This window comes from Pan troglodytes, chromosome X (assembly GCF_028858775.2).
Source record: "Pan troglodytes isolate AG18354 chromosome X, NHGRI_mPanTro3-v2.0_pri, whole genome shotgun sequence".
In the NCBI taxonomy this organism is placed as follows: Eukaryota; Metazoa; Chordata; class Mammalia; order Primates; family Hominidae; genus Pan; species Pan troglodytes.
Window position 1 is genome coordinate 20,391,225 of NC_072421.2, and position 26,763 is coordinate 20,417,987.

The window sequence follows — 26,763 nt, forward strand, 5'->3', positions numbered from 1 at the left end:
GATATTCCTTATTTTACAGAGACGTTCTTTAACCTCTAGGGGCTTGGTGCTGTAATCACAAATTCCTTTTCCTTCCTCCTTTTGCCGCCCTCCATTTCAGTAAAATTGGTCTCAATTACTATGACCACAAATTCTCACACCCTAATGTTTCTGTACTCAACTACGGGGCCTTGCCCTTTCCTCCTCCTCCTCCTCCTCCATGTTCACATTTTACGAGGCACATTCTCAGTCAGCCCTCCTTTTGTGCTAATTTCTGAGGCCATTACAGAGGCCATATTCCACTCCTTCGGCAATTCTTAGATCTCAAACAAATACCAGCCAGACCCCATCACTGGAAAGGCAAGCTATGGACCTCCAAAAAGAGTCTGCCTATGGAGTAAGCTGTTTGTGCGTAATTCACAACAAACTGAGGGGCTATCAGTTTCTGTTGTACTTCATGCCTCTGTCTTGATTCAAAGAAGCTTAAATCAATGGTGTGTGTTTTGATCTCGTGCTAATTATGCAGATGAGTTTAGTTTGTAAAAATTCAACAGCCGTACCCTCATGCGCATTTTATGTATGTCTATTATATTGCCATAAAAATTCTTTTTAATAGCTTACACCATGTAAACCTCTATATAAACTAAGCATAGTTTACACCTCACCTACACTAATGTCCCTCAAACTGTTTTCAAATGGACTGCCACCAATCGGTGGGCCACGTAATCAGTTTAGAAGGTCCTGACAAGCATCTGTTGAATGGAATGGAGAATACAAGAGGGCATCACACACAGTGAAGGCAGCTACTGTTTCAGGAAACTTACTTCAGTTACATGGATGTGTACCGTAGACCAGGTTGCCAGATTTTTTTTTAACTGCAGAACTTGGTTGATATAGCCCTGGGAGACACTGAGTACAACAACAAATAAAAGATGAATTTGGGAGTCAGACGAGCCTGGTTTCTGATCTTGGCTGGTTGCAACCTATGTGCTTAGGAACAAGTCACCTAACCTCAGTGAGCCTCCATTTTGCTATCTCTAAAATGGTGGTAAAAACTGTCAACTCCCTGGAATTGGTGTAAGGTGTCAGTGAGCTGGCAAACAGTCTGCCACAGAGTGCTACTTAGACATGGTCCCTACCCCCACTGCCATTTAGGTGGTGCCTTGGGCTAGCTTCTTTACCTGTAGGAAGGAAGTTTCAAGGAAATATACAAAGAAAGGAAGTGCCAAGGTCGAGACCTCACTAACATCTGAGAGCATCAGGGCAGGGGAAAGCTATTATCCCAGCACATTTGGTGGTAAGTCATCTGGCTTTGGATTCCAACCAGAGGGAAAACCACTTTCCAAGATAATGGGGTTTTTCACATTATTCTTGGCAGAAGGTGGAGAAAGGCAGAAAGGGAAGAAGGTCTCAGTAAAGAAATAAAGCATTTATTTTAAGCAAATCACTTTGAAGACAGGTGGTTTTCATTTTGAGAACAAAAATGATGCTTAAAACAGAGGGTTATCCCAGACACCAGCCAGGGGCTGGCCAAGACAGAGAAATAGTGCCCTGGGGTCTGAAATGCTCCCAAAGTGCCAGAGCAGTGATGGATGCAGATGGGGAGGGGGCCAGCCACATAAAACATGGGACTGGCTCTATCAGCTTGCAGTCACAAACTACTTAAAAGTAATTCACCGTGTTAATTATCCAAAGCAACTATTCATTCAACAAATATCTGTTGAGCATTCACTATGCATCTAGAATTGAGTTAAGAGCTGGGGATATGGTAGGGATAAGACAGACAAGGCCCCTGCCCTCATGGAGCTAAAATTCTGGTGGGAGAGACATCAAATACCAAGTACATCAATGAGTTAACAAAATATTTACAGGCTGTGATATAAGGACTGCAAAGGAAATAAATGTGGTGATGTGATGGGAATGGAGAAAGGAAACTCAAGATGGAGGCTGGCCCTTGAGACAAGATGGCCCTGGAGGGCTGCTCAGAGTGGTACCTGAAAGAAGAGAAAGGGCCAGCCAAGCAAGGAGCCAAAAAGAAAAAAACGGGCATTCCCAGCAGTGAGAATTGCAAGTGCCGAGACGCAGAGACAGTGCTGGGACAGGCGAGAACTCAATATGGCAGAAGGCAGCGGCCGAGTGGGAAGATGACCCCGATGAGGCTGAAAAGGTAGGCAAAGCCAGACCATACGAGGCCCAGTAGACCACAGAAAAGAAAGTGGATTTCAATGAAAAGCAAAAGAAAAGTACCGAAGGTTGGCACTCTGATATATTACTTTGATGTTGGTTAAGAGGTGCTCTTAAATCATCATACGCAAAACAAACTGTCCTGATGATTTATACAATGTCTCTCCGTAATCAGTGATAAAAGTTAGCACTGTGTCAGAGATCACTGATACACGATTATTGAGGAGTCTTGCCAGTCAAAGACAAACAACTTGAGCCTATGGATGAGATGAAATATGAGGAATTCAATGGGGGAAAAGGGTGAGAGAACTTGTGACTGGCAAGGGAACACTATCATCGGTAATTAACTCACAGCAAATATAAAGCACATAGTACAGTTAATTAACAAAGCAGGCTCTAGAAAGTGCCCTAAACACACACACACACACACACACACACACACACACACACACACACACACGAAAGGCAACTGGGGCTTGACCGACGTGCACGGTGGCTGCCTAAATTCATAAACACATTAAATGAAACAACACAATGGAAAAGTACCACGACGGTGTCCTACATGTACTTCTGAATCAGAATTCAGATGACTGCTCAGCAGTTTTCAATCAAGGTTTATTTTTATTTTTTTGACACAGGGTCTCACTCCTGTCACCCAGGCTGGAGTGCAGTAGCGTGATCATGGCTCACTGCAGCCTCGACCTCCCAGGCTCAGTCAATCCTCCAGCCTCAGCCTCCTGAGTAGCTGGGACTACAGGCGTGTGTCACCATTCCTGGCTAATTTTTTTTTATTTTTGGTAGAGACAGGGTCTCACCATGTTGCCCAGGCTGGTCTCGAACTCCTGGGCTCAAGCGATCCTCCTGCCTCGGCCTCCCAAAGTGCTGGAATTACAGGCATAAATCATTGTGCCTGGCCGAGGTTTACCTTTTGTTTTCCTTCTCCCTCGCTCTGGCTGAATATAGGTTTTAATAAGTTGGAAACTCAAAGCTGGACGGGAAAGGGGTCTTTTGAATTATCACTCTCCCCAAGGACCTGTAACACAGCCTCCTAACTTGGGTCCTCAGTTCCCATCATCTTTAACTTAAACGTTAGCTATGAGACATAACCATGACTCACTCATACCCTTTCCCCAGGACCTTGTTTTGGGAGGCCATGACTAAAAGGGCAACCTGGGGCTACATACTTAAGCAAGGCCAACTGGCCAACCCCAAGATCAAACCTATGACACTGACCATGACAACTTGGTGGCCACAAAAGATGGCCTGAAACAAGCCAGGACAGCAACACTGGTGGCATCTCACAGAGCCCAGCACACTGCTTGCATTTATGGCATAGAGTGCCATGGAAAAGGAGAAGGATGGCAACCAAGCACCAGGTGCCTTCACATTCATTACTTTAAACAATCCAGTAGTCCTGCGAGGTGGTAGGATGGAGATTTTCAGATGAGAAAAGTAAGACTTTATTTCTTCACACTACAGGAAAGCTAAATTCCACACCTGGCTTCCCCCCCAGATTCCCAAATCTGCCAGCTGCATCAGAAATGTTACCTGCTCCCAACCCCTGAGAGGGGTACCTCACTGCAGAAATGGATGCCTTCAGGGGGTTTGGTTGAATGCAGCTATCTGTGTGCAGTGTCCCCTGGAGAAAACTCACCTGGCTGTCGATAGTGATCAGAGAGGGAAAGAGCCACCAAACCAGATGACAGAGCTATTCAAAATCTTTATAAATGCCACTACAAAAGGAACTCAGCCAAAGAATCCACTTCTATCACAGACAAGGGCTTAGTGAAAGAAATACCCTTCGGCTATAAACCAGAAAACTGAGACCTGGGGCCAAGTGGAAAACAGTGTTGGTCACCATCTTGGAAGGACTGGCCTGAGACCAAATTCCCCATCATGCCTCCCTCCTGGCCTACAAAGTAGTCGGGCAACAGGCTACAAAAGATGCAGACATCGCAACAATCAAAACAGATGTATGGCCTACTTACAATCTCAGACAAGTCTGCGGCACTTGGGGCTTTGGCTGCTGAAACCTCCATTCTGTGAAGTATGAAATGGTAATTTCTGGCTGTGTCTGAACTCTGGGCAGGAGTAAGTTCCGTGCTCTCCGAGAACTGCAAGTCTCTCTGATTCACTTGGCAGCAAAATTATTCTAAGCATCCTGTCCCGTACCCAACCCGCCTGCCCCTCCCACTACACACTCACACTGGTGGTTTTTTTGTAATTCTTTGCACTTATTTCTGTCGCAAATCAAGTGAAAAGTAATCCAATCTCTGGCACTTGAGAGTGTGGAACCTGTATGACTGAGGAGGAGGAAGAGCCACCTAATTAGGAAGAAGTTATAATTAACATCAGAGAGGAGAGAGCTGGAGAACCGCAGAGTCTGCAGTAACAGCAAAATGGAGATTATTTGAGACAGCTGAAACACTCCACCCAGGCCTCCAGAAGAGGACATGCACGGGAAACAAAGGGCATATGGTGTTTGCTTTCTTCAACATCCGTTCTCACCATTACGAGCTGCACCAGCAAACGTTCATTACTTACATGTGGACAAACCTCGCCCTGAAATGCACTCTAAAATACAGCTCCTAATCAAATAAATGACTTCGCAAAGCAGAGGCTTACCTTGATTTTTTATTACATATAAGTAATAAAGTAAAATTTAATAAAGTCCAAATAACTGGCAGAATGTCTATTTGGCTCAGTGAAGCATGAATTATACTTGAAAGTCCATTTTTGTTAATTTCAGGTTCATACAGTAATTCAAATACTGACATAGTCAGAGCAGGATTTTATTTTTTCCCCAAGGAGAGATTCCAAGGGACTAACTTAACAACTAGATAGGAATGATTTTCTACTATTTACTTCTAGTCGTATATTTAGATATTTCTAGCCTAAAGCAAACAGGTTTTTCGAATGTTACTCAAATCATTTATTTCCCACATATGTTAGTGTTACCACCATCACCAATATTACCCTCACTATAAAACTGTTCAAAGGTAAACTTCAGTGAACTTCTTGACCAAATTATCAGAACCTCCTGAATTAGTGAGATCTGAATTGATACTTTTCAGAGATGTAAAGTTAGGGTCAGCTTCAAAAATACTCACATATTATTACTCTCAAGCCTATTGAGATCAACGATCAAATCCGCTGTCACTCAGCCAGGATGAACTGGGATTGGTCTGCCTTCCCCCAGATAACAAGTTCAAAATCAGAGGATCACCTTGCTTGCATTTAACATAAAAAAGGCCCCCAAGTGAAAGGAAACAAACAATCCAATGCGGTTGGTCAGGAACCCTCAGTGAGCACTGCTGGTTGCCTACCCAGTAGAGCTGGCTCCCTTCCTCCTTCCCCAGCAGAGCCCACTCCTGGTCACAGGTGCCATCCATTCCCCCATGGAGCCCATTTCCAGCTCTAGGAAGGACAGCCTAATTAATTCTAAGCCAATCATTGCTTCAGGGTGGGCAGGGGTAACAAAGCTCACCCAATCAGACTGCAAGAAATAACTCCTCCTACATACGGGCTGTGAGCAAGGAAGCAAAGGGCCCCACTGCAGATGGACACCATTCTACAACCATCTGATGACCACAGGGAAGCCAGCCCTTGGGTGAAGCTACTGCCAGAACAACACGGTGGGGGAAGAGACAGCAAGAACACAGGTTTCTGATGTCACACTGAGCAGCTGATCACACCGCCCCTGGGGTCCACCCTACCTCTAGCCTCCCAATTATGCAAAATAACAAATGTCTGTGTTTAAGGCAGTCCCAGACAGGTTTCTGTTCCATGCAATCTCAAGTGTGCTGGGAGGAACAGGCTAAGCAGTAACCGGGTAGCCAAGAGTAAGAGTTTATAATTTGGGAGACTCCTTAAAGTAAATAATACATTTGCAGAAAACATTCTCCTTAAAGAAAAAGGAGAAATTACAAAGGTGAGTGGTTGCCTAGGGCTGAGTGTGGAAATGGAGAGTGACTGCAAATGGGCACAGGTTTCTTTTGGGGGTGATGGAAATGTTCAAGAATTAGATTGTGAAGATGGTCACACAACTCTGTAAATATATTAAAAAGCACTGACTGGGATACTCATTAGGTCAATATCATGGCATGTAAATTAGACCTCAAAGCTGTTTTTAAAACCTTGCCTGGGCCGGGTGCAGTGTCTCACGCCTGTAATTCTAACACTTTGGGAGGCTGAGGTGGGCGGATCCCTTGAGGTCAGGAGTTTGAAACCAGCCTGGCCAACATGGAGAAACCCTGTCTCTACTAAGAATACAGAAAAATTAGCTGGGCATGATGGCAGGTGTCTGTAATCCCAGCTACTTGGGAGACTGAGACAGAAGGATCACTTGAACCCAGGAGGCAGAGGTTGCAGTGATCCAAGATCGCACCACTGCACTCCAGCCTGGGCGACAGAGCAAGGCTCTGTCTCGGGGAGGGGTGGCCAGTGGGGAACATGCCTGGAGGCTCAGTGCGGTGGCTCATGCCTGTAATCCCAGCACTTTGGGAGACCCAGGTGGGCGGATCACTTGAGGCCAGGAGTTCGAGACCAGCCTGGCCAACACAAGGAAACCTGGTCTCTACCAAGAAAACACAAAAATTAGCCAGGTGTGGTGGCGCATGTCTGTAGTCCCAGCTACTCGAGAGGCTGAGGCACAAGAATCACTTGAATCTGGGAGGCGCAGGTTGCAGTGAGCCAAGATTGCACCACTGCACTCCAAAATATTAAAATAAAATAAAAATAAATAAAAACCTTGCCTGGGAGCAGGTGCTCATTCAGGAGAGGTCACAGATTGAAGGAACTTTCCTCCATCCACATGTGACGGTGCGGCATACCCCTGCTTAGAATCCTGCCTCAGTGGTTCCCAATTACCCCAAAAGTCCAAGTTCCTTTCAAGGGCGTGCAAGATCCCTCTCACCTTCCGGCCTTGCTTCCCATTTTACTCTGGCAAGGCTTATTTCTAGGTACTCATCAAGCTGTAGGCCTCTGTTCACACTCACACTATACCCTCTTTCTCACTCGCTCTGGGCTCTGGCCCGTCCTCTTCACCTGATCAAATTCCTTCCTCTTCTGCCCCAGGCTCTTAGGTCCCCCTCCCTTTGTGCTCCCTTAGCGTACTGGGCACGCACCACAACGGGTTGGAAAAGTGTGCTTCCAGGTCAGTCTCTCCCCTCATGCTCTCCCCCGGGGGCCCGGAACAGCTCTCAAGACATAGCAGACACTCAACAGATGCCCACTGGACTGGGCTAATCTTTCTCTTTCGGGAAGGGCACCAATCTCTCCCACAGGGCACTGTGTCATTGAGGTTGGGGGCGTGAGAGCCAGAGGCAGGTTCCAGGAGTCCTTGCTCTCATCCACACCCACCTTCCTCCAGCGACTTCAGACTCAGTACAGGACACAGGGGGCAGCTTGCACTGGCAGCTTCCACAACGTGCAGGAAATCCCTTATCCAGATCACACTTAGCGCTCTGCTTCTCGGCTCCAACCCTCCCTGACACAGAAGTTCATGGTGACAATGCACAACATCTCTCACCATAGAAGCTTCAGAAAAGGAAGACAGGGAATGTCCAACTTTTTTTATTTTTCTGATTGTGAGGTTTCCCTTATTTATTTTAGAGACATTGTCTCACTATGTTGTCCAGGCTGGTCTCTAACTCCTGGGCTCAGGCAATCCTCCCCCACCCCAGCCTCCCAAGTAGTGGTGACTATAGGCACACACCACCATGCCTGGCTAATTTTTAAATTTAGTGTAGAGACAAGGTCTCGCTATGTTGGCCAGGTTGGTCTCAAACCCCTGGTCTCAAGTGATCCTCCTGCCTTGACCTCCCAAAGCACTGGAATTACAGGCATAGGCCACCACACCCAGCCCCTTATTTTTTTAATCCTTAGATAATGTAAGGAGTTAAGAAAAGTCACACACGCAACACTGGGAAACACTTGGTTTTAAAGAAAGACTCCAAGTTAAAAGAGAGACACAATAGCTTGAGGAGAGCGAAAGCTAAGTCTCTACCTGGTGTCTTATCTTCCTGCTTGACCTCAGGGGAAAAGATTAATAGTAAGATTTACGAAATGTTAAGAAGACACTTGCTGGGGTGTCTCAGTTATCAAAAAAAAATAAAATAAAATAAAATCATACCGTGAAAGTGGCAAAACTCCATGGTGGTATCTGCTTTATCACAACAAAGACATCCCCTGGCCCTTCTTTCTAACCTGTCCTGGCTCCCCACACACTGCTAGAAATGAAACCCCAGGCTGGGCACAGTGGCTCACGCCTGTAATCCCAACACTTTGGGAGGCCGAGGCAGGCGGATCACGAGGTCAGGAGATCGAGACCATCCTGGCTAACACGGTGAAACCTCATCTCTACTAAAAATACAAAAAATTAGCCAGGCATGGTGGCGGGTGCCTGTAATCCCAGTTACTCGGGAGGCTGAGGCAGGAGAATCAGTTGAACTCGGGAGGCAGAGGTTGCAGTAGGCTAAGATCGCGCCACCGCACTCCAGCCTGGGCGACAGAGTGAGAATCCATATTAAAAAAAAAAGGAAAAAGAAATGAAACCCCAAACCCAGGAGCGTAGGAAAGAGCTGAAATAACACTTTAAATATTCACGATGGTAATTGCAACTCCTACCTCATAATCATGACTTCTCTTTTCCATATTTGGGCCCCGGCTTCCCTGGACGCACTCCAGGGGACTTCACAGACATTATCTAATGCTAGGCAGGTCAGCAAGCTAACCATTAAGTACTCTTTTTTTCCTCCACTCTCTCTGATCTAAGCCAGTTTGGACATACTCATAAAGAACTAGTGAGTTCCCTTCCAAGATGGGTGGCTGCTAAGATAGCTCATGTAGTTTTGGAGTGGAAGCCCTTAGGATGTCAAAAAGCTTAACTTTAAACATCTCAATCTGATTCCAACAGTGAAGTTTTCAAAGCTGTCATTACTCCCCCATCACCAATAAACAAAGCTGGCAGATGTATTATCAAATGATTTCTATAGCTTTTTTTTTCCCCCCCAAATACCTGCTGGTTTCACCCCTGCAGAGATCTGATTCAATAGGTCTGGTGTGGCTGTGAGAAACTGTGTTGTTTAAACTCCCCCAGGTGATCCACACAGCCAGAAGATAGAGAGCTAGGTCTAAAGTGTCAGAAATTATTGCTACTAAAAGGAGGATCGACTGGGAGCTTCTTAGAACTGCAGAATCTCAGCTTCCCCAAACCTACCCGCCCCCAGCCCAAACCCTACCCCCCCCACCCGCTGCCATCACAATCTGCCTTTTAACAAGATCCTAGGAAGAAGGGCACATCTGAGTTTAGGCAGCCTAAGGCTACACTGTCGTCTGGCCTCAGAATCTTCTAGGGTTTTTGTTTTTTGTTTGTTTCCCCTTTACAAATGGGAGGGCACAATCAAAATTCACATTCCAGTTTTTTCCAGGATCTTTATTGATGAACAACAGAGTCAAATCCTGCTCTCACCCTCACCATCCTCCTAGAAAACATGACTAGTCAGATTAAATGTAAAGGGAGTCAAAAATGAGACAAAGCCTGTTTTTTAAATTAAAGCAATACATTGTTCCATTTGTGCTGGCAGCATCGGCACTTGCATTACTGCGCATGTTTAAAGCTGCCAGTCGAAATCAGCTCTAGATAGTCAAAGCAGCAGAACCTGCAAAATCTTTTAGCGTTAAAGGGCTTTATGTGGAACCAAAGCATTCCACGGTAAATAATTTGTGGAGCTAATGAGAACTACTAATTGCATCCATTCTTAAAAATCAATATACTTGAAACTTTTTAAAGATTCATGTGCTTATTTCCCTTGTTCAAATAACATCATAAGGCATCCACAGGAAGTTGTGGTTTCAATTAAGACATGGCTGCATATTAAAAAAAAAAAAAAAAAACACCTCACAGTACCCTATCACAGAGCTCAGCCAAGACTCCCAGAAGTTCTCCGAACCTGACAGATTTGGGTGCCCCTCATGCTAATTACCGTCTGGTTTGAGGTTTGTGAACATAGCCAAGGCCACCCAGACAATGCTATACCGTAGTACAATTAGGGGTGAGAGAACACAGACTCTGGAGTTAAGCCACCCACCAGCCCACGTCCAGACCTGCCATTTACAATCTGTGCTCCCTTGGGCAACTTACTTAATGTCTCTGGTCCCTGGGAAGTGCTATATAAAAATTTGCTGTTTGCTGTTTTCCTCATCTAACATGCAGTCCCATGAATGGTACAGATAAAGGAACTATGCACACAGTGGGTGCTCAGTTATTGCCAATGGTTGAAGAACTCTCCATTCACCTGGTATTTCCCTCAATGAATATATCATTACCAAATACCAGCAACCTTTTGGTGTATCAAGAAAGGTACTCTTGGGAAGGTGTTTTTCTTCCCCTAATGGTGAAAAACAAAAACCAATGGATACAAGCATCTTCTTAATCCAATGTAACAGTCTCCCTCTCCAGTCATGTACTTAATATGGTTCATTTATTTTATGTCTCATATCTTCTCAAAAAATAAACACTACTATAGAAAAAGTATGAAAAGCATTTGAGCAGGTGAAAAATGCAGTCTACAAAACAGTAGACTGGGCCAGGCACAGTAGTTTATGCCCGTAATCCCAGCACTTTGGGAGGCTGAGGCGGGTGGATCACTTGAGGTCAGGAGTTCGAGACCAGCCTGGCCAACATGGTAAAACCCTGTCTCTACTAAAATACAAAAATTAGCTGGGCATGGTGGTGTGCACCTGTAATCCCAGCTACTTGGGAGGCTGAGGCAGGAGAATCGCTTGAACCAGGGAAGCGGAGGTTGCACTGAGCCGAGTTCGCGCCACTGCACTCCAGTCTGGGCGACACAGCGAGACTCCATCTCAAAAACAAAACAACCCACTAGACTGGTACCAATTACTTAACAGTTATTGAGATCACAAAAAGTGATTTCCAGAATGTTCCAGGTAGGGAAGTGTCAAACAACATTGCCCTCACGGTATTAATACTATACAATAACACTGTATAGTATTCTGCTGTGTAGTAAGACACAGCAGAAATTGGGACGTTGCAACTATTTACCCATTTTCATCTATTTTAAGCACTCATGACAAATGAACAAGTGATAGATAGTTCAACATGCATTTACTAAATCCATTTCCTTAGGCAGTTTCAGCAGCCAATGTTTTCACATAAACTTAGTACGTGAATTTTACAACTATGTTTGGTTTTCGGTTTTCTTTTTCATCAGAGGCTCCACTTTTAAGAATACCTGTCCTTCTAATTAGTTCTCACAACACAATCCTGGGAAGTCAGGCTGCCAGAGTTCAAATAACTGGGTTGACCCTTAATAGATCTGCAATCTTCAAGTCAGGCAACCTCTCTGAGCTTCAGTTTTCCCATCTATAACATAGGAATAATCACTACTTGGGGCAAGGGATGGAGGGTAAGGAGTAGCTGAGTTAATACAAAGAACAATACAGTTGCACTGGATAAATGATGCAGTATCTACTCACAATTGCAAATTCACATTCCTTTTCACCCTGTACCAGGTCCTGAAGTGGTTACAAACAAGATCTAACAGATTCTCCTTGTCCCTCAAAATGGAGGAAGACAGGTAATTCTTACACATGTTTAAAGAAAACTCACCCACCACTTTATCCCTAGAGGTTGGCCATGACAGCAACACAATTGTAAAGCTTGCTGTAATCAGCACCATGCCCATAGCGTTTTTACCTTCCAAGGCAACAGTGCAGACCGAGGGAGGATCCAACCTTGTTCACGCCTCTGGGCAATTACGCATCTTGTTCTCTGCTTGGATGGCTCTTAGCAATGGCAGGAGCCTCTTCCTCATCATTCACGTGTGGGCTCCAACTTCTCCTCACCTGAAACAGCCCACACACTCCACCAGCCACTCTAGCCACTCTAGCCTTTTCCTCTCCTGTGTTTCTTCATGGCATGTTTCACTATCTATAATTATCTTTTCACTTGTCTGTGGTTAAGCCCTCTGTACTCTGTTGGAGTGTAAGCTCTCTAAAAGCTCAGACCTTGTTAAGCTCATTCTGAAATGGCTCCTAAAATGGCACCTGTCACAGAAAGGGCACTCAGTGGACAGAGCTAGGTAAGATACATGTGTGTTTTGATCGTTGCAGCAGCTATATCGCATTTGCATCTGGTTCTACCGAGTGTTTTGTCTCTTCAGACTGCTTTTACCTGCCTTTTGGCATGCCTTGTAATTTTTGGTTGAAAGCCAGACATTTCATAGAAGGTAGCAGATACTAAGGTAAATGAGCCCTTAGTGTGGAACTGATATTAATCTAGTCAGGAGTTGAGCTGCGTTGAGGTTTGTTGTTCCTATGAACATCAAAAACTTCAAATTCCTCTAGTGACCTTTTTTGTCCCCTCTCTTGGCTTTGGGGCTTTCCTTTATGCTGTTCCCAGTGTGAGCCTGTCTCTTGCAGCTCTCCCTGCTGTAACCCACTGTTATTCCTGGGGGCTTGCTAGCCTGCAGGTGGGGTGAGGGAAGAAGGGCAGTTCTCTAATATTTCAAGTCTCAGTCTCTAAAATATACACAGCGGGCCTGTGTCTTGAAGGTGTAGGCTTCACAACGTATTTGCCCTAGGGATACAGCTCCTCCCACCCCAAACCCCCAGCTGTAGCAGGTATCACCAATGTTCTCAGTCTACCACCCACTTAAAGACCTTTTTTTAGGTGAGATGGAGTGGGGAAGGGGCTGAAGGGGAGCTCCATCCCCCATCTGCAATGGTTAATTCACCAGGGCCCTCAGACCATAGCCTTCCTCTGCAGTAGAAGCCTTTTGCTCCTTAAAGGAGAAGGGTCTAAGTAGATTGCTCAGTGGTTCCTGAGGCCAGCACCATGAGTTTTCTCTGAATTTTCCCTCACCCTCCCAGTTAGAGCCAAATGGGGTTCCTGGAAGAAAAGCCTGCAAAGGGATAGGACCCCCTCCCCCACAACTGCTGCCCTCAAGACTTCACACTCTCAAGTTAGCCCACACTCAGCCTCCAGCAATTTGTCAAATTTTCTAGCTTAATCTTCCTACCTACTTCTATGGGGTCTGGTGGCTTCTGCTCCTGTAAACAAATGCTCAGGTCCTGTCCTGTGTCTCAGAAGGCACCTCTTTCCAGATTTTGAAATGGTCGTTTGCTCTGCAAACTCAGTTCTCTGTTAATTTCCAATCTGTCCAGATTTTTTCTTGGAAGCGTGGGAGGGACATCTTTGCAGCTCTCTACATCTCTGAGCTGAAATCAGAAGTCTACTTATTTATTTTTTTAAGGATCAGAAGTAAGTATGACAAAACGGCAACATTTGATAGAACTAGGTAGTGGGTAGCTAGATGTTGGTTATATGCTCTTTTATATTTTCATGGTTCAGTAACATTTCAAATTATAAAATTAAGTTGTAGGTGGCCATGGTAGAAAAGAGTACTATAATATAAATAGACTGAGGTATGTGTACAGCACTTGGTTCTTATTCAATAACTTACAGAAATCACCTGAATTTTAAAATACAACCAGCATTTTTGGCAACGCTTCAGAAATTGTCCTGAAAAAATATAAATCACTCCAATACACCATTAAATGTCAGTATCAGCCAGGCACGGTAGCTCACGCCTGTAATCCCCACACTTTGGGAGGCCGAGGCAGGCGGATCACGAGGTCAGGAGATCGAGACCATCCTGGCCAACATGGTGAAACCCTGTCTCTACTAAAATACAAAAAATTAGCTGGGTGTGGTGGCGTGCACCTGTAATCCCAGCTACTCGGGAGGCTGAGGCAGGAGAATCACTTGAACCCGGGAGGCGGAGGTTGCAGTGAGCCGAGATCGCACCACTGCACTCCAGCCTGGCGACAGAGCAAGACTTGTCTCAAAAAAAAAAAGAAAGAAAAAAAAAAGTCAGTATCAAGGGAAAGGAGAAACTGAAATGGAAAAATTAATGTTCTAAAAGAAAACAAATGTATCTTAAAATGTGCATGTTTATAAATCAAAGTATATGAAAATTACATGTTAACTGATTCACTATTCTTTAAACTGATATCCAACCATCATTAATATTCATGGAAAATGATAATTAATAATGCATGTGCCAGCAGACCATAGGTCAACCAGCAAGTGCCAGATCCCAGATTGCAGTATATTATGCAACACCTAGTAACCAAACATCTTAAACCTTCAGACGGCCATGCTTCCTTTTACCCACATTCCTAATTTAATATAATTGGTAATCGCCTGTAAATGAAAGCAGCAGCAGCTTGGTAAGATCCACCTCATGGAAAGAACATTCCCTTTTTACTTAAATAATTCACTATCTCAGATAATAGCAAATAAATGATATGCTACTAAAAAGTGAGCCATTTAATAACTCCAGAAGTGCAGATTAATCTTAAGGATTGTGTATTAAATTCAATTAAACCAGATGAATAGTTAACATGTCCTTCTATGTCCGTAAGACCATTCTAGCCACTCTGGGAAGAGATGGGCCAACATAAATCATCTACCAATCCCTGCCATCAGGACAGACACAGGGATGGGTCATAGGGCTGAGTCCAGGAAAGGCAAACATGCATCACATTTGCATACATTCTCATTAGCAAAGCGAGTGACTTGCAAGTACTTTTATACTTTAACATTCACTTGTACGTTCCATTTAAAAGGGAAAAAGAATATAGTTTATAGTAAAGTGAATCTTCGTGTGACTTTCATTATAATGAATGAAGACAGGACTAAATTTGTCTGTAATGAGACTAAAATGGGCTGAATCTACCAATGATGAATCTGTGGCTTTAATTATCCTGTGTGGCTCTGTGAGATGAACCCCAGGTGGAACTGCAATCAGGGTGATCACTCAGACAGCTAGATAACACACTTCACCCTGCCTGAGAACCATCACTTGTCAACTGTATTACGTTGTCACAAGGGCTGTTTACAAATCAGCTACATCTCTGCATTGCAACATGCCCTAAATTAGATCTCACATCCAGCTTGAGGGCTAGGGACTGTGTTCAGCTTCAAGCTGGCAGCGCCCTAGACTTGATTGTCACCTTAAAATATCTGTTAATGGAACCCATTCAAATTCAAGTTTTAAAATAAAAGGATGAGTTAAATTGAATTAAAAAAAATCAGAGGCTAAAAAAGGAGTGAGGTATATGGATTTTTAACCACCACTGACAGCAGAAGCTCACACTATAATTGCATGGATTATATGCACCAAAGAGATCAGCTGTCATGTGACATTTTAAGCCAAATAACAGAGCAGTCCTTGGAAAAATGTCAATAAGCACAAAGAAGTGATTTCTCAACATCTGAAACCACACTAACCTCCATATTCAAGCGTTTCAGCATTAGTATTACGTGCCACCAGAGCCCAATGTCATAATCACTCATTTAACACAGAGTAGCTGAAACTACTTTCATAGGGCAGATGTATTTTTTTAATAAGCAGATTGGCAATTATTCCAGTTTCAAGACTGGGGGAGAAAAAAACTTGTGCGCACACTCACGATTTTGCAGCTGACAGAAATAAGGATTGAATTGTGGAAGCAAGAAAAAAACAAAAAAAGATTGAATCATGAATATAAGCCAGGCTGTTAAACAGCAATTACAGAACGACAGCTACCATCCTGATTCCTTTCATATCTGTGCTCATGAGGGTCCCGATATTACAATATGACTACAGGCTTAGCAGTTAGAACTTGATAGCGTTTATGGTTTTAAACAGCTGTAATGTATCTTTTACCAATAATCTGTCAGCCTATTGATTTTGGATGTTGTCTCTAAGATAAAATCTTATCTGGTCAGAAAGCAAATCCCACTGGACCGAAGCCTTCGGCAGCAGGCATCACACTCTTGACAAGGTACTCTCCAAACATGTCCAGCTTTGCTAAGAATATGTTCACATGTTAATACTTCATCAATTCCAGTTATGTTGTAGTATAATCACAACTAAAATATACATCTAATAAATATTTTAAACATGGTTTTAATGTTAATTTACTTTTTCTTCCATGATATGCAAAAACAGTCCCTCTTTGGTTTTGACTTGGCCCCCACTGCGCCGATACTACCTACCTGCACTAGCTATCTCAGACCTTGACCATGGCTTCGTTTGACAGCCAGGAAAAGTACAACCCCAAGAGCTTCAGCATGGCCACCAGTGGCACAGCTGGTTCACAGCACAGCTACAACTGGAACTGGAACCAACTTCACAACCTTTACTGGCAACCAGTGAGTTGTGGCCTCCCTAGAAGAAAACTTCAGTGTAAAGAGGACATAGTCACCAGGGCCTCCCCCACACCTCCTGGGAACTGAGCATGGCTCTTAGGAAAGCATTGGCACGGTTCCTCCCGCTCTGGGTCTCCATCTGGGACCACCTGCCTCTAGAAACCCAGGGCAGGATGTGGTTTGACTCGGACAACTTCTCAGCTTACAAACTCAGGCAAGCCCACTTTGTTTTTCACCCTGACTCCCAGACACATGATATCATCTCTTTGTTAGTCTTCATGAGAAAATCCTGGTGGTCCCAGAGGAAGTATGACAATAATGAAAAGCTCTCCTTTATGACGAGCAAAATAGACAGCTAAGAGCAAAAACGGGCTGACTTCATACACCTCATTCCACAAATAACTGTGTGTTTGTGTGACTTTTGTGCTAGTACATGTTGTGACTACACATTAAAGAGACTTTCACATCTTCACCTTCACTCTCCCTGAACTCTCCTCAAGAATTTATCTCATCTCCCTCAGTGGCATAAAGATGATGAAATTTACCCCTTAGCCTGCGAGTGGGGCAATATACTATTTCAAATCCCTTTGTGAGTTAAGAAGCTAAAGTGAAACAAAATGTCTTCTGGGTAGCCCTAAAGATGTACTGCCCATATGTTCCTTCAAGAAAGAACTTGGCCAGCATAGTGGCTCACACCTGTAATCCCAGCACATTGGGAGGCTGAGGCAGGAGGATTGCTTGAGCCCAGGAGTTTGAGACCAGCCTGGGCAACATAGTGAGACCCTGTCTCTACAAAAAAAAAAAATATAGCTGGGGCTGGGCACGGTGGCTCATACCTGTAATCCCAGCACATTGGGAAGACAAGGTGGGTGGATCACCTGAGCTCAGGAATTCAAGACCAGCTTGGGCAACATGGTGAAACCTTGTCTCTACAAACAATACAAAAATTAGCCAGGTGTGTTAGTGCACGCCTGTAGTCCCAGATACTCAGGAGGCTGAGGAAGGAGAATCACTTGAGCCCGGGAGGCGGAGGTTGCTGTGAGCCAAAATCGCACCACTGCACTCCAGCCTGGGTGAAAGAGAGAGACTCTGTCTCAAAAGACAACAACAAAAAATTAGCTAGATGTGGTGGTACGCGCCTGTAGTCCCAACTACTCAGGAGGCTGAGGTGGGAGGATCACTTGAGCCTTGGAGGTCGAGGCTGCAGTGAGCCATGATCGCGCCACTGCACTCCAGCCTGGGCAACAGAGTGAGACCCTGTCTCCAAAAACAAACAAAAAAAAAAGAAGAAGAAGAAGAAGAAGGAAAGAACTAACTTGCACCTTTGGAATCTGCCTCAGCTTTCTTTCTAGCAGAAGCCATGCTCTCGCTGAGGAGCCAACAGCTGGTCACTAATCTGGGGAGTGCAGTCCTAGAGCCTGGCCATTTCTGCCCATTTCTTTTTTTTTTTTTTTCCAGCCTTACTGAGGTATGATTGACAAAGAAAAATTGTATTAATATAAGGTGTACAACATGATGATCTGACATATATATACACCGTGAAATGATGATCACAATCAAGCTAATTAAGAGACTCATCACCTCACAGAGTTCCCTTTTTGTAATAAGAACACGCAAGAGTTACTCTCAAATTTTAAGTATGTAATGCATGACTATTAACTCTAGTTACCGTGCTGCACAGCGGGTCTCCAGAACTCGTCTTGTAATTGCAAGTTTGTGCCCTTTGGCTAGCATCTCCCCTTTGCTTTCATGGAGCAATTTTTGTCCAGAAGCCCCCTGTTAGGCTGGCCAGGACAGACTGGCATCACCACCTGAGGCTCTCCCTGCCCTGCTCCTCTGCTCTCTCATCCTTCAAGGGTGTTATCCCCCCAGCCCCCAAACAAACCTCCTCTACTCCTAACTCCATCTCAGCATCCGAATCCTACAGTACCAAACTGCTAAACACCATCTAAGTATTTCTCCAGTGTCTTGGAGTGGCTTAATACTGATATTAATAGCTAATATTTGTTGACAAATTAATATTTACCAAGTTGCTCTAAATGCGTGATCTCACATCACAGGGTGACAGGTAAGAAAAGCAGCCATCCTCGCATCAAACAGGAATTGTAGTGCCAGAGGTGGTTCTGTGGTGGGCCTGGGCTGACAGCCGGGCAGCTGTGCAAATTCCTATCTCTAGCCTGGACCTGGCCCCCACACTCCAGACCCACATCCCTACCATGCTTCCCAATGCACAGGACAAAAACCTTAGAGTCATCTCTCCCTCCTTCCTCTCCTGCCACACCCCCAGTCTTACCAGCAAATCCCGTTGGCTGTACTTACAGAAATATCCAGAATCTGACCACTTCTCACCCTCCCACTGCCACCCCCTGGTCTCCCCTGTATTCCTGCAAAGGGCCTCCAAACTGCTCTCCTCGCTTCCACCCTTCCCCCTTGCAGTCTTTTCTCAACACGGCAGCCAGAGGGAACCTGTTAAAACATCTCTGGTCGCATCAGCCTCCCCAGTTACTTCCCATCTCATTCAGAGTCACAAGTCACAAGGCCCTCCCTGATCTGGAGCCCTATAACCTATGTCCTCTAACCCCTTCTCCTATTGCTCTCCCCTGCCCTCTTCCCTCCGGCAGTGGTGGTGCACTGGTCTCTCTGTTGTTCCTCCAACAAGCCAGGGACACCCTCCTCCATAGGGCCTTTGCACGTGCCGTTCCCACTGCCTGAAGGGCTCTTTCCCCCAGATCCCCACAAAGCTCTTCCTCACATCCTCAAGTCTTGACTTAAATCACCTTTTTCATGAGGCCTTTCCTGGCCTCCCTATCATAAATTGCAATCCCATCCCCAACATTCATCTTCCCCTCTCCTTCTTTCTCCTCCTCAAACATGCTTGCTCCAAGAGACTAGGCCCAGGGTGAGGCTCAACAGGGTCTCTGAGGCCCACATCCTCTCACACTCCACCCCCACTTCTCTCTTCCTCCATCTTTCTTTTCTCCTCCCAACTCTACTTCTGTCATTGGCCCTCCAGTCTCCAGGCCAACCACAGACAGGCCAAGTGATAATGCCTCCTTGGACCTGCTCAAAGCTGGGGGTGGGGCTTCCCCAAATCCCAGCCTCAGACATCACAACAGGATGACAGAGTCTGACCTCCTGAGAAAGAACTGAAACACCTGTAATCTGTCACCCATCACCCATCACCCATCACCCACAAAGAGCTGGAGAACTGCAGTGTATGGGAAAGTGGTATGGTCCTGGTGGTGGTTATTATTTTTTTAATTTAATGGAAAACAACAAGGACAAGAGTTAGAAATCCTAAAAAATACTAATGCTGAGACTCACAATCAGAGATAAAGATTAGACTAAGATGCAGCCTGGGCATCGGGATTTTTAAAGCTCCTTGGGCGATACTTGTGTGCTGCCAAGGTTGAGACCCATTGGAGATTTTTTTAAATTTTTATTTTGAAGTAATTATCTACTCACAAGAACTTACAAAAACGGTGCATGGAGTCCCATAAACCCTTCACTTAGCTTCCCTCAGTGATGATATATGACTATAGTACAATATCAAAACAAAAAAATTGACATTGGTACAATACTGTTCACTACAGACCTTATTCCGTTTTCATCAGTCATTCCATACACTGATTTGTGTGTAACTCTTTGCAACTTGATCCAATGTGTAGATTTGCACAAATCTACACACTGGATCACAATCAATATACAGTCAAGATACAGAACTATTCCATCTTCAAAAGGAACTCCCTCATGCTACCCCTTTATTGTGGTACCAGTCTTCCCCACACCCTGTCATTGTCCCTTGGCATCCAGTAATCTGCTCTCCAAGTCTATAGCTTTGTCATTTTGAGAATGTAATATAAATGAAATCATACAGTGTGTAACATCTTAGGTTGGCTTTGTTCACAAAGCACGATGCCCCTGAGATCTATCTAAGTTGTTGTGTGTATCCTCAGTTCATTCTGTTTTATTGCTGAGTAGTATTCCATGGTATGGTTGGATCGGAACTTGTTTAACCATTCATCCACTCAAAGACAATTCAAGATATTTCCAATTTGCAATTATTACAAATAAAGCTGCTATGAACATCTGTGTACAGGTTTTTCTGTGAACTTAAGTTTTTATTTCTCTGGGATGAGTGTCCAAAAGTATAACTGCTGCATCCTATGGGAAGCACATAGTTCTATAACAAACTGCCAAACTATTTTCCAAACTGACTGAACCACTTTTCATTCCCACCATCAATATATGAGAGAACCAGTTTCTCTGCAACCTTGCCAGCATTTGGTGTTATCACCATTTTTAATTTAGCCATCCTAATGGCCATTCTAATAGATACATAGTAATTTCTTGTTGTGGTTTTAATTTGCATTCCTCTAATGACTAATGATGTTGGACATCTTTTCATGTGCTTATTTTACATCTGCATATTCTCTTCAGTGAATGTCTGTTCGTGTATTTCACCCATTTTCATTAGATTGTTTTGGTTTCTTACTGTTGCATTTTGAGAGCTCTACACATTCTAGATACAAGTCCTTTGTCAGACATGTAGTTTGCAAATATTTCCTCCCAGTCTGTAACCTATCTTTTCATCCTCTTCACATTTTGATGAAGTCTAATTGATCTTTTTTTATTTAATAGATTGTGTTGGCCAGGTGTGGTGGCTCACACTTGTAATCCCAGTACTTTGGGAGGCCAAGGCAGTGGATTACTTGAGTCTAGGAGTTTGAGACCAGCCTGGGCAACATAGGGAGACTCCATCTCTACAAAAAATACAAAAAATTAGCCAGGCGTGGTGGCTCACACCTGTAGTTCCAGCTACTTGGGAGGCTGAGGCACAAGGAGCACTTGAGCCTGGGAGGTCGAGGCTGCAGTGAGCTGAGAATGTGCCACTGCACTCTAGCCTGGGCGACAGAGCAAAAACAAAAAAGATTTTGTTTTTGGTATGATATCTAAGAACTCTTCACCTAGGCCTAGGTCCCCAAAATTTTTGCCTATGTTTAATTCTAACACTTTTATAGTTCTATGTTTTACATTTAAATCCATGATCCGTTTTGAGTTAATTTTTTAATAAGATGTTAGATTTACGCTGAGTTTCACTTTTTTTGTCTATGGATGTCCAAATACTCCAGTATCATTTGTTGAAAAGGCTATCCTTCCTCCATTGAATTGCTTTTGCCCTTTTGTCAAAAAGTCACTTGGGCATATTTGTGTAGGTTTATTTCTGGGTTCTCTAGTCCGTTCCTTTATCTATATGTGTATTCCTGTGTCAATACTAGACTGTCTTGATTACTATAACTATTAAAGTTAACTCATAAAATTGGGTAGATTCCTATTTTGCTCTTCTTTTTCAAAATTGTTTTCAAAATGTTTTGACTATTGTAGTTCTCCTGATTTCTTTTATAAATCTTAAAATAAACTAGTCTATAGCTACAAAAAAAAATCTTGCTGGAATTTTGATAGAAATTGCGTTAGATCTACAGGTTAATTTGGGGGAATCAACATCTTAACCACACTGACTCCAGTCCATGAATATGGTATGTCTCTCCATTTATTTAGATCTTCTTTGAATACTATTAATAACATTTTGTTGTTTTCAGCATACACATCCTGTACGTGTTAAGTTTATACCTAAGTATAGTCGTATGCTGCATAACATTGTTTTTGTCAATAATAGACAACATATACGTCAATGGTTCCCATAAGATTATAATACCATACTTCTATTGTATTAAGTACATTTTTTATATTTATATATGGTTTTGTTTTTGTTTTTTTGAGACAGTATTGCTCTGTTGCCCAGGCTGGAGTACAGTGGTGAGATCTCAGCTCACTGCAACCTCCGTCTCCCAGGTTCAAGTGATTCTCGTGCCTCAGCCTCCTGAGTTGCTGGGATTACAGGCACAGGCAACCATGCCCAGCTCATTTTTGTATTTTTAGTAGAGACAGGGTTTCACCATGTTGGCCAGGCTGGTCTCGAACTCCTCACCTCAAGTGATCCACCCACCTTGGCCTCCCAAAATGCTGGGATTACAGGTGTGAGCCACAGTGCCCAGCCAATATTTAGATATGTTTAGATATGCAACTACTTACCATTGTGTCGTAACTGCCTACAGTAACATGCTGTGCAGGTTTGTAGCCTAGGAGTGATAGGCCATACAATATGGCTAGGTGTGTAGTAGGCTGTATCACCTACGTTTGTATAAGTATACTACTCTATGATGTTCACACAACAACAAAATCACCTTACAATGCATTTCTGAGAACATATCCCTGTTGTTCAGCAATGCATAACTGTATTTCAATTCTTTTGGGAGAGACTGTACATGGCATTGTGTTTTTAATTTCAGTTTCCATATGTTCATTGCTAGTATCTAGAAATATTAAATTGTGTGTTTGATCTTATAACCTGTGACCTTACTGCACTCACTTATTCTAGGAGTTACTTGGTAAATTCTTGGGATGTTCTACTGGAGAATCACGTCATCTGCAAATAAGATGTTATTCTTCCTTTCCAATTCATATGTCTTTTATTTTTTTCTCAACTAGTTGCTCTAGCTAGGACTTCCAGTATTACGTTGAATGAGACTGGTAAGAGCAGACATTCTTACCTTATTTCCCCATTCTCAGGGGGAGAGTATACAGTCTTTCACCATTAAATATGGTGTTAACTGCAGCATTTTTGTAGATGCTCTTTATCAAGTTGGGGGAATTCCTCTCTATTCCTAGTTTGCTGAGAGTTTTTATCATGAATGGCGTTGAATTTTGTCAATTTTTTTCATCAATTGATCTGATTATGCGATTTGATTTTTTCTCCCATAGCGTGTTGATATCATGGATTACACTGATTGATTTCCAAACACTGAAGTGGCCTTGCACATCTGGAATAAACCCCACTTGGTCATAGTATATAATTTTTTTATAAGTTGCTGGATTGTTTTGCTAATACTTTGCTGAGGACTTTTGTGTCTATGTTCTTGAGGGACACTGGCCTGCAGTTTTCTTGGTTGTACTATCTGGTTTTGGTATTAAGGTAATACTGGCCTCATAAAATGAATTGGGACACATTCCCTCCTCTTCTATTTTCTCGAAAAGATTATGCAGAATTGGTGCTAATTCTTTAAATGTTTGGTGGAAATTATGACGAAAAACCTCTAGGCCTGGAGATTTCTTTTTTGGAAGCTTTTACATGACAAGTTCAATTTCTTTAACAGTTAGTTATAGGACTATTGACATTATTTCACTTTGGGTAAGTTTTGGTAGTTTGTAGTTTTCAGGGAATTGGTTCATTTCATCTAAGTTGTCAAATGTATGTACATATAATTTAGTATTCTCTTATTGTCCCTTTAATAGCTGCAGAATCTGTAATGATATCACCTGTTTTATTCCTACTATGCTAATTTGTGTCTTTTTCATCTTTGCCTGTCTTCTTAGAGGTTTATCCATTTTATTGATCTTTTTATTTATTTATTTTGAAATAGGATCATATTCTGTCACCCAGGCTGGAGTGCAGTGGCACAATCACAGCTCACTGCAGCCTCAACCTCCCAGGCTTAAGTAATCCTCCCACCTCAGCCTTTTGAGTAGCTGGGACCACAGGCATGCACCACCACGTCCAGCTAATTTTTTGATTATTATTTTTTTTTTGATTGGCGAGATAGTGTCTTGCTATGCTGCCCAGGCTGGTCTCAAAGTCCTGGGCTCAAGTGATCCTCCCACTCCCGCTTCCCAAAATGCTGGGATTTCAAACATGAGCCACTGTACCCAGCCTATTGGTCTTTAAAGAACTGGCTTTTTCACTGATATTCTCTGTTGTTTTTCTGTTTTCACCTTCAATGATTACTGCTCTTATCTTCATTATTTCCTTCTTCTGGTTGCTTTCGGTTTATTTCACTTTTTCTAGTTTCTTGAGGTAGGACCTTAGATTATTGATCTGAGAACATTCCTCCATTCTAATGTAAACTTTAGTGCTATAAATTTTCCTCTCAGTACTGCTTTAGCTGGGTCCCACACATTTTAATATGTTGTATGTTCATTTTCATTCAGTTCTATGTATTTGTTTAATCTTTTTGAGACTTCTTCTTTGACCTGTGGATTATTTAGAAGTGTGTGATTTGATTTCCAAGTGTTTGGAGATTTTCTGATCTTTCCGTTACTGACTTCTAGCTTAATTACTTATGGTCAAAGAACACCTTTTTTATTATCTCAATTCCCTTAAATATATTGAGGTTAGTTTTATGACCCAGGATATGGTTTAACTTGGCAGATATTTCATGGGTACTTGAAAAAAATGTGTTTTGTGCTGTTTCTGTGTAGGATATTCTGTAAACATCAATTACAACTTCTTGGTTGATTATGTTGTTCAGGCCTTCTATACCCTTGCTGATTTTCTGTTTAGTAATTCTGTCAAGTGCTGAGAAAGAGATGCTAAGTTGCCAACTATAACTGTGTACTTGTCTATTTTCTAGTTCTATCAGTTTTTGCTCCATATATTTTGCAGCTCTGTTGCTTGGCCCATACACATTTAGGACTGCTACGTCTTCTTGGTGGAATGACACTTTTATCATTGTGTAATGTCCTTCTTTGTCCCTGGTAATTTTCTTTGCTCTCTGGTCTACCCTATCTGATATTATATGTAGCCACTCCTTCTTTTTTAAAATTAATATTTGCATAGTATATATTTTCCAACTTTTACTTCCAACGTGCCTATATCAATATATTTGAAGTGAGTTTCTTACAAACAGCATATAGTTGAGTCAAGTTTTTTTTTTATCTATCATCTCTGTTTTTTAATTGGTATATTTAAAACACATATTGACATGTTAGGACTTACACCTGCCATTGTATTATTTGTTTTCTGTTTGTTCACTCTGTTTTTCATTGTTTCCTTTTTCTTGTCTTCCTGTGGGTTACTTGTACATTCTTTAGAATTTCCTTTTATTTATAGGCAGTTTTAGTATATCTCTTTGTACAGTTATACTTTTAGTGATTTTTAGAGTATTTTAGTTATTACAATATACATATGTAACTTGTCACAGACTACTTCGATCAACATTTTCCTATTTCAGTGAAGTGTAAAAACCTTACTTCCAGTTAGGTTCTTTTACATCCTCCCCACCTCTTAAATATAATTTTCTTGCATATTACCTCAATATATATTGGATACCACACCAGATGATCTAATTTTTGCTTCAACCATCAAACATGTTTTTAAAAATTAATGATACAAGGCGGGCACAGTGGCTCACACCTGTAATCCCAGCACTTTGGGAGGCCAAGGTGGGTGGATTACCTGATGCCAGGAGTTTGACACCAGCCTGGCCATCATGGTGAAACCCCGTCTCTACTAAAAATACAAAAATTAGCCAGGCATGGTGGTGCACACCTGTAATCCCAGCTACTCAGGAGACTGAGGCAAGATAATCACTTGAACCTGAGAGGCAGAGATTGCAGTGAGCCGAGAATGTGCCACTACACTCCAGCCTGGACAACAGAGCAAGATTCCGTCTCAACAACAACAACAGAAAAAAATTAATGACACATACCCTATACTTGGCCTACTATACATACTCCCTATTTTTACCCATTTGCTGTTTTCTCCTTTCTGAAATTCCAAAGTTTCTTCTGTTACCATTTCTTTTATGTTTAAAAAACTTTTTTTTTTTTTTTTTTTTTTTTCTGAGATGGAGTCTCACTCTGTCGCCCAGGCTGGAGTGCAGTGGCATGATCTCGGATCACTGCAAGCTCCCCCTCCCAGGTTCACGCCATTCTCCTGCCTCAGCCTCCCGAGTAGCTGGGACTATAGGTGCCCACCACTATGCCTGGCTAATTTTTTTGTATTTTTAGTAGAGATGGGGTTTCACCATGTTAGCCAGGATGGTCTCCATCTCCTGACCTTGTGATCCGCCCGTCTCAACCTCCCAAAGTGCTGGGATTACCGGCGTGAGCCACCGTGCCCAGCCTAAAAAACTTTCTTTAGGCATTATTTAAGGATAGGTCTGCTATTGATAAATTCTCTTAGTGTTCCTTCATCTGAGAATGTTTTCATTTTCTCTTCATTCCTTAAGGATATTTTCACCAGACAAAGAATTCAGAGTTAATCTTTCTTTTCTTTCAGCCCATGAAAATGTTGTACACTTCCTTCTGGACTCCATTATTTTACAGGAGAAATTCATTGTCATTCAAATCATTCTTCCTTGTAAGTATATGTCATGTCTCTCTTGCTGCATTTTCTTTGCCTTTCATTTTTAAAAGCTTGATTAGTATGTATCTTGGCATAGATTTCTCTACGTTTATCCTGTTTAGGTTTTGCTCAGCTTCTGAATTCTGAAGATTTATGCTTTTTGCCAAATGTGGTGAGTTTTCAGTCATCATTTCGT

At 42.9% G+C, this 26,763-nt stretch overlaps 1 protein-coding gene across 16 annotated transcripts in view; it reads right to left on the bottom strand.

Moving 5' to 3' along the window:
- The window catches only part of SH3KBP1 (SH3 domain containing kinase binding protein 1), a 356,082-nt gene that overhangs the window by 263,946 nt on the left and 65,373 nt on the right, over positions 1–26,763 (bottom strand). For 2 of the 16 annotated variants that reach the window (XM_063804932.1, XM_054676601.2), the window contains exon 1: positions 4,152–4,613. The exons of 13 other annotated variants lie outside the window; for them this stretch is intronic. In XM_063804932.1, coding sequence (XP_063661002.1) covers positions 4,152–4,202 — 51 coding nt within the window. In that variant the 5' untranslated portion in view covers positions 4,203–4,613. Of the gene's footprint in view, positions 1–4,151; positions 4,614–26,763 lie in introns of those variants that run through there. One more of the 16 variants, XM_054676593.2, reaches the window with a different exon arrangement.